Source organism: Taudactylus pleione, unplaced genomic scaffold, assembly GCF_031769625.1.
Source record: "Taudactylus pleione unplaced genomic scaffold, aTauple2 ptg000485l, whole genome shotgun sequence".
Taxonomy (NCBI): Eukaryota; Metazoa; Chordata; class Amphibia; order Anura; family Myobatrachidae; genus Taudactylus; species Taudactylus pleione.
In genome coordinates, this window is record NW_028284887.1 from 7,843,849 (window position 1) to 7,861,799 (window position 17,951).

The following is a 17,951-nucleotide window of genomic DNA, read 5'->3' on the forward strand; positions in this document are numbered from 1 at the left end:
GGGGGTAGGGTTAGGCACCCCCGGGGGTAGGTTATGGTTAGGCACCCCGCTGGGAGACTTAGGGTTAGGCTGCAGGGAAAGGGGGGGTTAGGTTTAGGCACTTGGGGGGAGGTTAGGGTTAGGCACCCGTAAAGGAGGGTTAGGGTAGGGAATTAGGTTAGCTATACTTACCAGAATGAACGATTGGGATTTTCACCCCTGCTGGGCTGCCGTTGTCAGGATTAGAACCACTGGCCATGCGGCCGGCGGTAAATCATACTGATTCCAGTTTATGATCTCACCTTACGACCATCTTGATGGGGTAGACTCCTATACCCAGCCTCTTATCCTCTGGAACATTATAAGATACTCGGCCACTGCTGTTGGATATCTCAGTATCGAAATAAACCCACCTTCCACTTGATGGTTCAGTCATGATCAGAATGTCCACCTAAACACAGGAGAGGTTATAATAGTCTAGGTATACTGCTTGTCTACATTGTTTCTAGATTTTCTATGACTTGGTCTAAAGATTATACACATGTACATGTATAGCAAAAAAGGGGATCATCACAAAATTACAGTATAAGAGTCACGTGTTAATTTTGAATATAGAAATTAAATAATAATATATACAAATCACTTTTATTAGTAAAATGAAACTTTTCCAATATATTAAATTAGAAAACAATGCAATATCTATGGTTTTAAGGTCATTCATCTTGTCTTTGCGGAGGTCGAGAGCAGTAAAAACGTTTTATAGCTTGTATTACTATTTACTGTACATGGAAATGTACATGACGCCACCTATAGGTTGACCAATGAAATTTTAGATATTTTTGTATAGATCACCTGTAAGTAATTTGGGCACATTTAATTGTTCTTTAAATAAACCACACATGCTCTGTGACTAAGCGTATGTATGCAACTATCAGTGATTCATAGTGGTAAGCAGCTCAGTCGATTCTCCTAAAATAAAAGTAACTGGGCTGCAATGGGTGCTTATGCTAAGTGTTCCGAGGGTGGGTTGTGGGCGAGGGGGCAACTTTGCTGGAAATGATGAGCTGTGTATATGTAGAGATCTGTCTGATTTCGGACGGATTTATTGCACGAGAAAAAAGGCCAAAGGACAACAAATTGCAGCCACATAGAAACCTGCAACTTTTTATATCTGCGAATATCCTCATTTATGTTTGTGCATGATATGTGGCCTCATTGTAACCATTTTGTGTGCAACTCTGGATCGATATATAGAGATTTGACTGCCATAATAAAAGAGAGGGGAAAATTCACAAGTATAGGGAACAGGGGCGCTAATTACCCTGGCTTGTCCAAATAGCCCGGGCTAGCTGTTGAGGGGGACAAATGCCCTCTTCACAGCGTGAAGAGGGGATATGGCCACTACATCCATATCTGGCCATGCTCCCCTCAGTATCACCAGGGTCAGCCATATAGCTCGACAGTCCTGATAGGGAAAGCAAAAGAAGAGAAGAAGATACAAGAAACAGGAAACAGTTGGACAAGAGGAGGAGAAAGGGGATCGTATTAGCAAGGCCGTAACTAGGGTAGTGCCACCAGTGCCATGGCACAGGGCACCGCAGGGCAGGGGGCACTGTTTGGGCCTGTCAATGTTCCAGTTTATTATTATTCTCATTTGTAGCTTCCTCTTCCTTTATCCCCAGCATCTCCTGGCTGCCACAGGAGTACCCATATCTCTTCCCTGGCCCTTCCCCATGAGACCATGGCCCTTTTTCAGGTGCACTATCTTATGTCCCTATTTATAAAATGGGGGGGGGGGCACCAATGCTCTTTCCGGCACTGGGCACCGAAAAGTCTAGTTACGGCTCTGCGTATTAGGATTCCATAGTGAGATATTTCACTACAGGCTAATAGATACTAGTTCTCTGGAGATATCTGGTATGTTCCATAATTTAACTGTAGGAGATAATCTTCTTTTGAGCATTACATTCGATTCAACTCATAATATATGAGACTTTGAAATTACCAAGAAGAAATATTAATATACTCCATTCACACCAAGCTTCTGACCCGGGTCCTGGCTTAATGTGAAAGGGTCAACCCAAGTTGTATGTCACAGGACCAACCCGGATACAATGTAGTCTGAAAAGGGGGACCCGGGTTAAGTTTAAAAGCTGCTGACTGGCTGTTGATGCAGAGGCCCACCTCAAGGGAGTGACATGCAGGGCAAACACATGTGCAGTGTTAAAAGGGGTCTGAGCAGCTGTGACACGGGTTAAAACAGTGTTCAATAACCTGGGTCAGACACAGGATTTTGGTATGAAAGTATAGTATACTTGCTACAAAAGTTTTCCTCAGCTAAGTCTTGCATTGCAGCATACTGCATGGTTGCTACAGTACTTGTTCCATTGAGTCCTGTAATATTCATAGATAGTCTGTACTGGTGTGAAAGCTTTCTTTGGATTCTATATAAACTGCTCAGTCACACATCATAGGGGTGTGGATTGTAAGATCTACAGTAATTAGGTAGACAATGTCTAGATAGACACCAGATGTTAGACAGACAATAGGTCGACAGGGACTATAGGTCGATAAGTAAGACGGTCGACATGTACAAATGGTCAACATGGTCAAAAGGTCTCCGCAAAAATGGTCGACATTTTTTTTCTAACCATAATCTCTACCATAACCCTAACCCTCCCTCCTGATGCTTAACCCTAATGTTGGGGTAGGTGGCTGACCCTAACCGTCCCTTCTAGTGGCTAACCCTCCGGCAAGTACCTAACCCTAACCGTCGGGGTAATAGCCTAACCATAACATAAAAAATATATAAAATGTGTCGACCATTTTTGTGTTGACCTTTTGACCCTGTCGACCATTTGTACCCGTTGACACTCTTACATGACGACCTTTAGTGTGTCAAGCTTTTGTCCCTGTCGACCTATTGTCTGCCTAACATCTGGTTCTATCTAGACATCGTCTACCTGTTTACTGTAGATCTATAGATCGGATCCCTTTCATAGAATCCTCACCGTTTTAAATTCAGTCAAAGATTTTAGTTTAAGGAGCGCTATCTCTAAGGGACATAATAAACACAGGTGGGTATTAAATCATAATAAGTCACTGGAAAATTTTATGTAAAAAGATCAATTTAATATATGAATAATGGACCGAAAAAAAGGAACACTTAAGTAAAATTAATAAAATCAATAATTAAAGAGTAGGGTAATCAAGTACTAATAAATAAAAAAACGTATAAAATGAAAAGACACAGACAAATTAAAATAGGTATTGGCATGAATGAAAACTAAAGAAATACATACAAATCAAATATAAAACCATGTATATTTAAGTATAGGTCACAAACACATTGGTAGAAAAAATTCAACCCTGTTTATCCTTAGTGTCAAATCCGTGCTGAGTGCAACACTGTTGCCAAATCATATTGGCTCAGATGTAAGCTAGTGTCTTAATCAGGCATACTATTTCTTAACATTCAGAGGGGTATTCAATATGAAACGTTAACTTCACTGTCGAAGTTAACGTTTCATATCGGATTTTTTTTCTGCGTTAAAGTCTGGTGCGCGCTCCCGCTTATCCCCATATTCAATATAAAATTAACGAAAACGGGAAACTCCGAAGTTGGATTTGCGTAAAGTTACGAATTTTTCCTTAAAATAATTGTAAGACCCCCCTAAAGTTGTAAAAACATGGGGGAACACTATGGGTACCCCCGTTTTAGCCTTTAATTGAAAGTCGGGGATTTAAATAGCCGCAGCAGGTGTTTTTTTCCCGACATTGAAGAAGTGATGCAGAAGAGCACTTAGGTTATTTTTTTAGTTTTTTAAGTGGTACCATCAAATTTGGGGTACATGAAAATGGGTACTAGCATATTTTTAAGTCCCTAAAGTAAGTTTTTAAAAATTCTGCATTTGTGCACCTGCCGCTATAATTCTATTCTAGAAAACACCTGCCGCATACTTGCAGAATAGCCCTGAACCTATTTCCCTATTGTTAAACAATTTTTTCCCATTTTTTTTTTCACCCCAATTTTTCAATTAACTTTTTGTGGTGTCCCAAATTTTTTTTAAAACTTTTTTTGACACAGTTCTTTTTTAAATGTCATTCCCAGGGGTGCAGGCTATTTTTTTAAAGCCTGCACCCCTAAACCCCAATTCTGCACTTTTTTTCGACACCTATTCAATGGTGAAAAGTTATTCCCGTTTTTTATCAAAGACTTTTCAAAACTGCGGTAAGTCTTTGAAATTGAATACGGTGTAAAAGTAAAACCTGTGATAATGACGTCATACCTCCTATATTAACGCAAAAACAATGTTATCGCTCCCATATTGAATACCCCTATCAGTCTTAGGGCAGCTTGCTGAGGGTAGCAGCTTGATGTGGTTATGCATTAAGTGGTTAAAATCAAGTCTGCTTTCTGAACAGTTAAATAACAGTTGAACAACATTGAAGACCAGGTAATTACAAACCCATTACTTAGAAAATTTTATTTTTTCCAAATACAAAAAAGACAATGTATCAAAAACATCTTTTTATTATCTCACTTCATGAAATCATCTCTAAGGCTACTACATCCTTTACTCTTCCTGCAGCTCACCCTTCTGTACATATTGCTACCTCATTAATCTTCTCACCACTTATGAACACACATGAGCTTTTAACTTATCTATACACACTGACAATAACATCCACAACCTGTCGCCATAAAAATCTTTCGGACAAATCCAACAAATATATTTATATCTCCCTCCTGCTGCTTCTATTAGCTGGTGACATATCACCAAATCCAGGCCCAACCCACATTCCACACCCACAACGAACTATAAATCCAGCTAACCTCATAAACATTGCATGCCTCCCTTCACCATCCAAGTCACTAAAATGTGCCTTATGGAATGCACGCTCTGTCTGCAATAAGCTAACATCCATCCACGACCTCTTTATTTCAACCAACCTCAACCTTCTGGCAATAACAGAAACATGGCTTACACAATCAGACACTGTCTCCCCTGCTGCACTTTCACATGGTAACCTACACTTCTCACACACCTCCAGGCCTGGTAATTGTAAAGGAGGTGGGGTAGGAATATTACTCTCCCAATCTTTCACATACACAATTCTCCCACAGGTACCTTCACTCACATTTACATCATTTGAAGTACATTCTATCAGGACTTTCACCCCTTTCTCTCTGCGAGTTGCTGTTATCTATTGCCCACCTGGGCCACCTCAACAATTTCTGGAACACTTTTCTGCCTGGCTCCCTCACTTTCTATCCTCAGACATCTCCACCATCATTATGGGTGATTTCAATATCCCCATTGACAGTCCACAATCTCCTCATGCCTCCAAACTACTCTCTTTAACATCCTCTCTTGGCCTCTCCCAATGGACTGACTCCTCTACTCATCAGGAGGGCCACTGTCTTGATCTTGTATTCACCAGACTATGCTCAGTTTCTGATTTCACTAATGCTCCTTTCCCTCTCTCAGATCACAACCTTATCACCTGCACACTCTCCTCCATTACATCAACATCATTGAAATCAACCAAGCCTAAACCTAAAACCCGTAGAAATATTAATGCCATTAACCTTCAACAACTATCTACCTCTCTACAACAACAACTTTCACCAATTTCTACATTCACTTCTCCTGAGACAGCTGCATCACACCTAAACCAGATTCTAGAAAAAGCCCTCGATGAAGTAGCTCCAGCTACCCATCACACACCACGTAGAGTTAGACGTCAACCGTGGCATTCTAGCTTAACAAGACATCTACAAAAACTCTCACGTAAAGTTGAATGTCAGTGCCGAAAGTCTCATACTACAAGTGACTTCCTCACATATAAGACTATCTACAACTCTTATCGTACTGCTCTGGACAATGCCAAAAAAACATATTTCCAATCTCTAATCTCTGCTCAAGCTTCTAACCCCAAGCGACTTTTTAATACATTTAAACTGCATCTTACCCCTCCATCACCCATACCACCTGCTACTATATGTGCACAAGATCTTGCTTCCTATTTTAGGGACAAGATTGATAAGATCCGAAATGAAATGGTAGACTCTTCCTCAGCTAGTGACCTGCTCAATTCCCTACCTGAACCCTCAGGCACATTCTCTTCATTTGATCTCACAAACGAAGATGAAGTATCTACACTCTTCTCATCCTCCTACTCTATTACCTCTCCTCTAGAACCTATACCCTCACAAATCAGTAAAGCTCTGTCTCCTGTGCTTATCCCAACCCTAAGTAAAATCTGTAATCTCTCTCTCTCTCTCTCTACTGGCAACTTTCCATCACTGTTCAAGCACGCAGTGATTACTCCCATTCTGAAAAAACAAAATTCTGACCTTAATACTCTCTCAAATTAACGTCCTATCTCCCAGCTCCCATGCCCCTCCAAGCTACTTGAGAGACTTGTCTACACCCGCCTCACACACTTTCTTAACTCACACAACTTATTGGACCCACTTCAGTCCGGCTTTTGTTCCCAACACTCCACAGAGACAGCACTGACTAAGGTAGTAAATGATCTTGTCACTGCCAAGGCTAAAGGCCGTTACTCACTCATAATTCTTCTAGATCTCTCTGCTGCTTTTGACACTGTTGACCACTCTCTTCTCATACAAACACTGCAATCCCTAGGTCTTAAGTACACAGCTCTTTCTTGGTTGTCTTCCTACCTATCTGGTTGCTCTTTTACTGTTCGTTTATCTGATTCTGCCTCCTCTTCACTACCTCTATTAGTTGGAGTTCTGCAAGGCTCCGTCTTAGGTCCTTTACTATTCTCAATCTATACCACCTCTCTTGGCAAACTAATCCACTCTTTTGGATTTCAGTACCATCTGTATGCGGATGATACTCAAATCTACCTATCCTCTCCAGATTTATCTCCATCTGTATTGGTCTGTGTCACTGAATGTCTTTCTGCCATTTCATCTTGGATGTCATCTCGCCACCTGAAACTTAATATTTCTAAAACAGAATTAATTATATTTCCATCGGCCAATAACAGTTACCAACCTGATCTCTCTATCACTGTTGATACCTCGACCATCCACCCTGCCCCACAAGCTTGCTGCCTTGGTGTCATCCTTGACTCTGAACTGTCCTTTGTTCCTCATATTCAATCTGTCTCAAAATCATGTTACATACATTTAAAAAACATATCCAAAATTCGACCATATCTCACACAAGACACTGCAAAAAGTTTAATCCATGCACTTATTATTTCCCGCATTGACTATTGCAATAGCCTCCTTACTGGTCTTCCCAAAAACAGGCTATCACCATTACAATCCATTATGAATGCAGCTGCAAGGCTTATCTTCCTTGCGAAACGTTCTTCTTCTTCTGCCCTGCTCTGTCAGTCCCTCCATTGGTTGCCGGTTTTCTACCGTATTCAATACAAAATACTTTCACTTACACATAAGGCTATTAACCAAACCACACCAACATACATCTCTTCTCTCATTTCAAAATATCTCCTAACCCGACCTCTCCACTCAGCACAAGATCTGCGTCTCTCCTCCCCATGCATTACTTGCTCCCATTCACGGTTACAGGACTTTCTTCGCGCTGCACCCACTCTATAGAATAATCTACCTCGCACAATAAGACTTTCCTCTAATCTCCAATCCTTCAAGCGTTCCCTGAAAACTCACCTCTTCAGGCATGCTTATCAGATTCCAGAACCTCCCACATAATCTTCATAGCTTCCATTTCTAATTACATCCCCTTTTATAGTCCACACACAATCTCACACATCGTATTTCTCTCACATCCTCATGACATTTGGTCGATATTCCTGTGTGACTGGATCATGCAGCCAACCAAGAAACTGTGCATTCTGGCTGGACCACAATGCAATATATAGCACCTATCCTTGTGTATCAATGCCTATTTCCCTATAGATTGTAAGCTTGCGAGCAGGGCCTTCCTACCTATATATCTGTTTGTTATTACCCAATTTTGTTCTGTTAATGTTCCAATTGTAAAGCACAACGGAATATGCTGCGCTATATAAGAAACTGTTAATAAATAATAATAATAATAATAATAATAAGTCCCCCTTTCAAAACTATGTTAGCTAGATTGATGGTATACACATACTAGGTTTAATTAAGTCCCATTGCCTAGGAAGAAAAGATTAAGGTGTGAATGACCTATTCTAATTGGACATTTGAGGTATTTAAAGCAATGGACCTATATACTGGGGAGACTGCTTCTGAGGAAACGGCAAGTGGCGAGAAACGCATCAAGCCTGCCCCACCTGCTTCCTGCTGCACAGCTGAGACCTCTGAGAACTACAACACATGGTCTAATCACCAACTCAAGCTACAGAGACCACGAGTAGAGTTCTCTGAGAGAATATCTGGAATACCGCTTATGGCTGCCCACTGCCGGTCCATGATACAGAGAGAGACCGTCTGACTAATCAAAGGGCCAAAGGACTGATGGTCTTGTCCACGAGTGCACTCGCATTGGACCAAGCCCACAAGACGAACGGAACCAGAGTATAAAGGTACCACACAAATCAAAGTGGCAGAGATAGTTCCTTTTTTTCACAACATAATGATTTGATTTAAGCACGCGCTGTCAATAATCTCTCCGTGCTGTCTCTCATAACACCAGTATCATCCAGACTGTGGTTAGAAGTTTTAAATATTATCTCACAATAACACATACTGTATAAAAGAGAAGTTCCTAATAACGTTATTACATTGGAAAATTGTATTGACTTTTTTTTACTTAGTACAATTACTGTAGATTATCTGTGCATAATGATTGTTACCCGTTTAGATCCTCCTATCACTGGCCAGTGCATGTCTACAAACCTATCCAGTACCCTGAAGATCAGGAACAAAGTATAATACGGGAGAGGTTTATTTTTTTTATTTTTTTTTCCAATCTAATAACACTGTTAACATGAACTGGCAACAGTATCTGGCATTTATAATTTGATTTGGCAACAGTGTTGCACATCAGCACGGATTTGACACTGAGGATAAACAGGGTTGAATTTTTTCTACCAATGTGTTTGTGATCTAGTATTTACTATGCAGTGTTAGGAGACAAAGGCCCTCATTCAGAGCCGTTCGCTATTTGCGGTCGTTCGTTCAAAAACAAGGGGTGGCTATTCAAATGATCCATTCACAAATTGCAGTCTGTTCACACCTCTAAGTCTGAACGAGTGAGCAAAACATACGCTCGTTTATTTGATAAAAACGCCCCCTGGCCGCTCGCACCATACGTCATGTCCGCTATTTATTTGATTAATCGAGTACATCGTACAGCGTATGAACTGCTCGCTATTCTTGTGGTTGGTTTTTTCAACCGCTATTTTGCGAGCAAATTCTGAGTTTAAAAAAACCAAGTGACGTGGTCAATGACGCTGCTGGATTAATTATGCACACCCTTAAAACGCCCGTTTTGACCTTTAAGCACGCCTGCGTTCGAATTCCACTCCCCCGTTTTCAAGCACCTTCCCCTGTTACCACCCACATACGCCTCATTCTGTCACTCAAAATAGCAGGCACTCGCTATATAGCGTACAAACGATTTTCGGCCGCACTGACTGGTTCGCGCATGCGTACTAAAAACCGTACGCATGCGCAGATGTGCGAACATCGCTCGGAACGAGCGTACTGCCGCTAACGAGCGGCTCTGAATGAGGGCCAAAGTGAAATGAGATAAGGTACCAGCCAATCAGCTCCTAACTGCCATCTCACAGGCTGTGTTTGAAAAATGACAGTTGGGAGCTGATTGGCCGGCACCTTATCACTTTTCACTCTGTCTCCTAACACTGCTTAGTAAATAGACTCCATATACTTAAATATACATGGTTTTATGTTTGATTTGTATGTATTTCTTTAGTTTTCATTCATACCAATACCTATTTTAATTTGTCTGTGTCTTTTCAGTTTATTATTTTTTTATTTACTAGTACTTGATTAATCGCTTCTCTTTAATTATTGATTTTATTAATTTTACTTAAGTGTTCCTTTTTTCGGTTCATTATTCATATATTAAATTGACCTTTTTACATTACATTTTCCAGTGACTTATTTAGGACCTATATTATGATTTAATACCCACCTGTGTTTATAATGTGCCTTAGAGATAGCGCTCCTTAATTGTGTTTCTTCTGTTTCTATAAGAGGGTCAGCTCCTCTATTGGCAGCAGCAATTTCTAAGACTCCCATAAGATACTTTTCAGCAACTTTCAAAAACCAATATATCTAATATCATTGCTCCTTTAGTAGTATAGCGCCCCTTTTTGTGCTTTTTCTTTGTGGTAAAGATTTTAGTTTCACTTTAATTAGAAATAGAATAATCTAGTGTTTAGGGAAAAATTTAATTATTTAAAGAGAAATGTCAATATATCTTAAAAGTAAAAGACAAGTACAGTACCTTTTCTCCAGTTAGGGCTACCATGTCCAGTGGGCCATACATGCATCTGCCAACCAAGATCTGCGTTCCCCCCTCCACAGCAATTATATCATTGACTCTGTGATTGGCCGTAACATTCTAAAATTAAAAAAAAAGAATCATTTTCACATGGTGCGAAGCAGAGTTAGTTACACCCAAATGTAATTTTTTTTGTCAAGGCTCTTCTAGGAGAACTGAGAAGGTCATATGCCCCTATTTAAGCTAGCTCTGTCTCTGTCCCGGTTCTGTGCTGTCTTAGAAACTGACAGCGCACTACCGGCACCTCTACTTCCCTGTAATCAGCTTTTACCTGTAAGCTGGGGATCGGAACGATATATCGTGCAGATCGTATAGTGGGCCTGATTCAGACCCACTCGCGAGCGGCTGTCCGCTCGCAAGTGGGTCGATGTTCTGCACTGAGCATGCGCACGATGGAGGGAGCTCCGTCGTGCGCATGCGCCAGACGCGACGAGCGAAGGACTTTCTTTCGCTCGTTGTGTCTGATCAAAGGGGGCGTGCTGTCGATGTTGATTGACAGCACGCCCCCTTTGGTGGGCGTGCCGGGGGCGTGCCTCCCTGACGGGGGCGTTCCTAAGGGAACGCCTACCGTCAGAAGCCGGCCCACTGACATCACTAGTGATGTCAGTGGGAGTGATTTTGGCTCTGATAGAGCCAAAATCACTCCGGGCCTTGCGGTTGAAAACCTCAATCGCAGGCTCCGGCTCGCAGTTTCGATGGTCGCGATGGTCAAGACCATCGCGGCCATCAAACTGCACGCTCGTATAGGCTGTGGGTGGTGACCCACAGCTATACGAGCGTCCAGGAGGACGCTCCGTAGTTATGGAGGGCGGCCCTCATTCAGAGCGTGCGCTCTGCTCAGAGCGTACGGCTCTGAATGAGGGCCAGTATGTGCAGCTGATTGTGCACTGTGGTCGTTCATCCCATTGTCTAATTTGCTGTGCTGCACAGCAGATGGGACAATGAAATGAACACCACCATGCTGTGACATGCAGTATGTAAGGATACACTGCTCAGTTGTAGCCCTGTTCATTTTCTCTGCCTATTCCCAAGCTGACTGACTTTGCACAGCTCTTTGCAGAAAAAAAAATCCTATAGCTATAATATTGTATACATTAACTCCTCCTAATTATACTTGTGTTAAATGTGTAAATTAGACACAAAAGATCAATATAGATAACATAACAACCTATCCATTCTGTAACTATTTACTATATACACCTTTAGTACAGGGCTTACGACGCATGCAGCTCCTACCACCTTTGTTGGGCCATTGCTCTGAGAGTCAGAAGTGCCATCTTCACCCTCGTCATTGGGTGTGGAATGCCCCCTGCACTGAGTGTCAGAGGTACCACCTTCACTCTAGTCATTGGGTGTGGAGTGCCCACAGTTCTGAGTGTCAGAGGTACCACCTTCACTCTAGTCATTGGGTGTGGAGTGCCCACAGTTCTGAGTGTCAGAGGTACCACCCTTCACCCTCATCATTGGGTGTGGACTATGTAGTGCAATTTGCTTTTCACTCTTAAATTCAAAGTGAATGGTTTTGGCTAACTATTATGCTAGTGGGAGCCAGTCAAAGACAGGTGATCTGTACAGAGGATATTCAAGAGAGGTAAGTGCTATATACACCTTACAGTTACAGATTAGAGAGGGTTTACATTTGCAAAATAGACCCTTTGAGGCATTCGCTGGGAGTTTAACATAAAAAAATAAAAGAAGAAAGAAAAGAGGATTATATTACATGTTATAATTTGGCTTTCTGTTTTAGTGAAAAGAAAACCACGCATTCAGGTATTGGGTTAATATTATCAAACATTCATTGGTTATTGTGACTGTATAACGTACTCGCAGTTTCACGTGGTTCCTCTTTCGAAGCCATTTCTCCTGCCGGCTGGAGGGGCTCATGTTCATGGTGTCGATTCCTTCCTTCTGCTGTATCTGCACGCTCTCATACCTCATTAGCTGAAAGACAGTGAGGGCTGATTAAAGAGGGAACAGGCGTCATCATGTGTCTGAGCAATGAGTCTTGGTTGAAATGTGATCAATAATGAAACAGTATAGACAGACACATAAGAGTCTGGAGCTTGAATGTATAAGGGCAGAGTATGATCACACCTTAGTGTAATCCCATTCACTTGCTCTGAAATAAAACATCTGACAACTTCTTATGAGGTACATTGCCTGTTTGATAGCATCTTATAGCAGATTACAAATACAATTTCCGTTGCCACTACCATATTTTCAGGTTGTGAAATATATTTATGGGGCCTATTTATTATCAGGGTGCCTGATAATTTAGTATCCGACTCGCTGTGAGTTGTGGCGGTGGACACTTTACTACCAGAACAATTCATCATTGATTTGAATATCAGCTGTCCCTGCGATCCCTAACACTGACCCCAAAGCAGCAGTGATGCTTATTCCTGCCAATCCTGTCCATTGCCCATGGGTGACCTGCACGCATGCACACGACTGAAGGGCACACAGTGTTAGGTGGAGACGGGTCCCTTTACAAAACACTGACATCATTCTGATGCCGGCATAAGTTCCTGCAGGCAATAGGGTTTTCTGAATACTAGAGGGCCCCTAATAATAATACATGGGCCTGTTAATAAATGCATACGGAAATGATCATGTGTAATGGGCCCATTAGTGATCATCAATAGGCCCCTATGTTTCCTAATTACATGAGCATTCCTAGGCAGCTATCACTGTTGAATTTAATCTGCATACAGGGCTTGATTATGAAATGCACATAATGCAGATATTGAGCGTTTATTTTAGCTACTGTGCAAAAATCCCTAGAAATCCCTGTGGTGCATTACATAGTGTGTACACAGGTGGCGCTATTGCGATTGAAATGCATAGTATCAAATTAGTTTTGGAATTCAGATGCACGGAGATGGCCCATCTTATGGGCATGCTATGGGATTGTCGCGGGCATGTTGCTGAACAGGTTGCGTACACAGATGCTCTATTGTTCACATTGGAGGAAATACTCAGATGGAAAATCTGCTCCTACAGTACCATGGGGCTGGTGCAGGTTTCCATGGTGGCGTCTATAGAAGCACCAGTCGATATTACAGTGGGTGGGTGTCTCAGCTTTGTACATTCATACACACAGATGTACACCATCTGTAACTGAATTTGCATAAAGTCGCAGACGGGTTACCGTCAAAAGTAGGTAAATAGTCTATTTAAATTTCCCATTTGTTTAAATTACAAATGCTGTGACTGTTACATCAGTGTGATTTGTTTACATTTCCTTAGAATTAACACTACAATTTGTGACATGTCAGTTGCTTTACTAGTTTAATACTGTTAAAATACAGCACTCAAAGTTTAGAAAAGGAAAAAACAATCCAAATATAAGTACTCTCTTATTTTTATAATAAAGTAGGTGGCAATACCGTGCGATGGCATGTAGCCATAACAAGGCAACTAGTCGATAGCAGAGACTGATTTAGGGGTCAGGCCTCCCCTAGACACAACATTATTGCCCGCCCTACACCCCTCCTTTACAACTCCCCTTGGTCTCTACGGTCACGGGCAGTCAAGCATACTGTAGCTGCAGAGCCACCCAGCAACAGAGACAGATGATTAGAAATTATAGCACACAGCAGACATCAATTACACATGGAGGTGATAATGGTTATTGATCAATATTTGTTTATGTAATGATATGGTTAAAAACACCATATTTATTCTAAATTAAAATGTAAGGTTTGTACAAACCAATATAGAACAATGAAATACCAAATTACTCTCAAATTGTAATATAAAACATAAAAGTTAATGCTTCATATTGCCAAATAAAGGCTCAGCCGGTCTGTACTGCGGTCATAGCCCCTCTGTGTCCCTTCTCACTGAATGCTCCCTTACCTGTCTCAGAATGAAGGCTACTACATCAGTTGATTCCCAGTAGCTGGCATGGAAGAGATGTGGCAGTGCCACAGTCGGAAAGGCAGTGAGTACATCAGGACAATATAAGGCGTAGTCGATGCGCTTAGTTCCCCACCAGTTAGCTGTAACTATAGCAAAAGACAAACAAAAATGATACATTATATGAATGATTTAAAATAGCAGCTTATATCTGTTTAGTACATATCAATAACAAGACACTTCAACATAGAATTATATTTGATGCTATTTGGTTGATATAAAGTATTGGTGAGAAACACAATGGGTCTAGTATAGACTAGAGTGAGATCTGCGCTAGTTTGCCTACCAAGAAAAAATGTTCTGTGTGTACCCAGAAAACTATCTTTAAAAAGAAAAAAAAAATGTTTTAACTCTTTCTTTACACAGTACATACAGAAGCACTGCACAGATCACACTGATCTGTGCAGTGCTTCGGCAGAACACGCTGCTCACAGGCTATTCTATTGTCTTCAGCCCAATACGACTGAACTCACAAACAAACACGATTGCATAGACCATTGAAAAACGCAATTCAGTAAAATACGATTCTTATCAAATCTGTGTGCTTCATCGAGAAAAACTCATGTGTCCCAGCAATGCATAACCTGCTCTGCACATTTGCAGACGGGTCTGCGATCACACACATAGACTGGCTGCAGACTATCGGTGATTAACAGTCTACTGCCGTTTATGGGTGGGGAGGGGGCGACGATAGCCTCTGTTTCCCGAAATGAAGCCGTGTCGCCGCCGTTGGGGGGAAGGGAAGAAGCCAGGATCTCCATCGACTGACAGAGATTTCCTGGCTTTTTCTTCTCATCCCATGGGTCACCTTAGCCGGCCGATGTTCCACAGAGTATCCGATGCTGCGTTGGACAACACAGCTCGGATACGTAATGCAGCAAAAGGCGTGATACCTCCTGCTGCATTACCATATCAGCACAGACGGAATAGCTAAGCTGCTTGCGAGGTCTAAGTACGCCTGATTTAGATCTAACACGAGCGATTTTTGCAGAGCTGGAAACATTTTGAGGGTTTCGGATATATTTTGTCGTCATTCGCCATGTCAACATTCATAATATCGACATGAGAATGTCAACTTGCTCATCATGCTGAAATTAAACATGTTGAAGATGATGAAATGTCGACATGGTGGTAATGTCAGCAAATAGTTTTTAGCCTAACCCTAAAGGTGATCGTAACGCTAACGTCGTCATTTTCGCCATTTCTGCATTTTGCAGATGTCGACATGGTTGAAATGTAAAGATCTGACTTGTCAACATTTTAACCATGTCGACATTACAACAGTCGATATGCTGGTGTTGACATTCTAAATGTTGACATAGTGAAGTTGGACAATCTCACTGCATACCCATCTTGAGATGCCACTGATATATGAGCATAAATATGCTATTTTCATGTCCAGCTCTTATCTCAAATCCTTCAGTTCTTAGACACTCCTGAAACTTTTACATGTATATTTGTGGAAGTCATTAGTAGTTTACATGAGGGCACTGTCAGTGTAAGTCCAAATCAAAAGCCGCCATGTGTCTGTGATGCATTCATAAATCAAATGGGCTGAGCTGGCAAAGAGACAGCACCTGATCCGCAAGCAGCTATTTGAAGTAATTGCCAAAATCCTGGCGGAGAGGAAAATGTTAGAGGCTATGAGAAATTGTGTAAAATAATGAGCAATCTGAAAAATGCTCAGTGTAACTTACTGTAAACATATTTCACTACACATATTTTCTCTATCCTATCTAGTAATTCCTTCCCTATCTTCCAGTACTAATGATCTTGTCCCTTCCCAATGCTTTCCCACCTATCCTCTAGTCTAATCTAACATTACTGAATCAATGTGGCAAAAATTAAATGAAAAATGTCAGACAAATTACCATATCAAACATAATTCATAAATCCCTATGGATTATGTACTGTATTATTGTCATTTCTCATCCATACATTCAGAGTTCTTACAAGCTGGATAGCTAGGAAGATAGGATATTATATGTCAAAAGTGTAAAACTTTCCAAGACAGAATAATCTTGCACTGGTAAGAGAGGCTGTACACTGCCTAATACAGATATCACTTCATAGTTCTCAGGTATCAATGTTCTCATTTATTATTTTCATTAAACAGACTGTAGGCTGTAGACGGTCTATATGGTGCCCTGTGCTGGCTCTGCCCCCCTGATCATGTGACATCATGACATCATGTAAAAATGTGTATATTCATCCATATGGTGTACGCATCACTTTTGGTCAGACTGCCCTCATCCATGCAGGGCCATCAAGAGCAGTGGTAGGCCTGGGTACTGGGGTGTGCGGCCAAATCAGGCACAAACATACTATGCCCCATGCGCAACTCAGCCAGGGAGGAACTGGGGGGGGGGAGGGGGCAATCTGTAACCTGCCCACTACCACTGGCCGCTATATAGCAGCACAGCAGCATCGGTAAATCATGCATGTGCTGGGCTGGGGAGAGAGGCTGCTAAGCAACAGCAGTCTACTATCGCTCTCTGCGGGATGTGAACTGACCTGGGCCTCCACCAAGCCCCTCCAACAAGCCCAGGCATGGGTAAAGAGTCCCCCCTCCCCGACCCCTGCATCCATGAGTTTGGCTTCATAGCATTCATTATAATTTCTTACGCACTTACAGCAACCCTATCCCTAATGCAAAAGATAACAGGTTACACGAACACACAACTCTGTATAGCCCACAATTATATTGACAGGTCCTTACTGACCTTTGCCTACATGCTAAGGGCCAGGTTATCACCCAGTTGCACACAAGTGATGTCAGAGTTGTGCATGACTCTGTATTGCATGCACACGGTCACCTCCAGAGCATGTCCAGTGCAAAAACATGGAAGACATGTTCATCAAACCAACTTGCATTTAATTCTGCATTAGCCCTCAAGCGTTTAATAAATTGTATGGGCAAGTAAAAAAATATAAATGCACTTACAATGTCAAATTGGAATACATTATACTAAAGAGCACTGCATTCTAGCATCTGATTTTTTCTTTTTTTGCAGGATGCAGCTAAGTCAATAATGCTGTAAAAATGCTGTTTCTGGAGGTTGACTGCATTTCTCATGTGCATCAAGCACCGCAATGTAATATATTCCGGGGCTTTGATGCGGTGGGCAACGCCATCTTCAGATGACATTGCCCAATAGAAGCCTATGGACTTCAGTTTGCGGCCACCCCCCTGAGAGGGATCTGATCGGATCCCTCCCAGCACCCCCGCGCCGTCCGTCCTTCAGCACATGTGCAGAAGGATGCCAGAGTTACTTCTCGGTTATAGACCCAGAAGTCCCTCAATCGCAAAGGACAGCTCTTACCGAGAGAGCTGTCCTTTGTGATTTCCTTCATGCATAAGGGCGTATTTAACGCTGGCATGCATGCGAAGGGATGCATCACACCCTATAAGAGATCGGTAAGACACAAAAAAACTTTGTTCAGATATACTTTTCATAACTTTTAGTGGTTCTCAGTATCTGGTCAGAATGATGATGAAACTAAAGGTCCCCATACATCAGCAATTGATTGCAGCAATTGTGCAATTTGCAATCGATTGTGTATAAAAAT

General features: G+C 41.7%; 1 protein-coding gene across 1 annotated transcript in view; it reads right to left on the reverse strand.

Moving 5' to 3' along the window:
- PITPNM3 (PITPNM family member 3) overlaps nt 1-17,951 on the reverse strand; it is a 767,267-nt gene that overhangs the window by 17,017 nt on the left and 732,299 nt on the right. Inside the window, exons 12-15 of the mRNA XM_088449478.1 lie at nt 14,322-14,470; nt 12,285-12,401; nt 10,404-10,520; nt 282-430 (exon numbers count right to left, since the gene is read on the reverse strand). Coding sequence (XP_088305604.1) covers nt 282-430; nt 10,404-10,520; nt 12,285-12,401; nt 14,322-14,470 — 532 coding nt within the window. The remainder of the gene's footprint in view (nt 1-281; nt 431-10,403; nt 10,521-12,284; nt 12,402-14,321; nt 14,471-17,951) is intronic.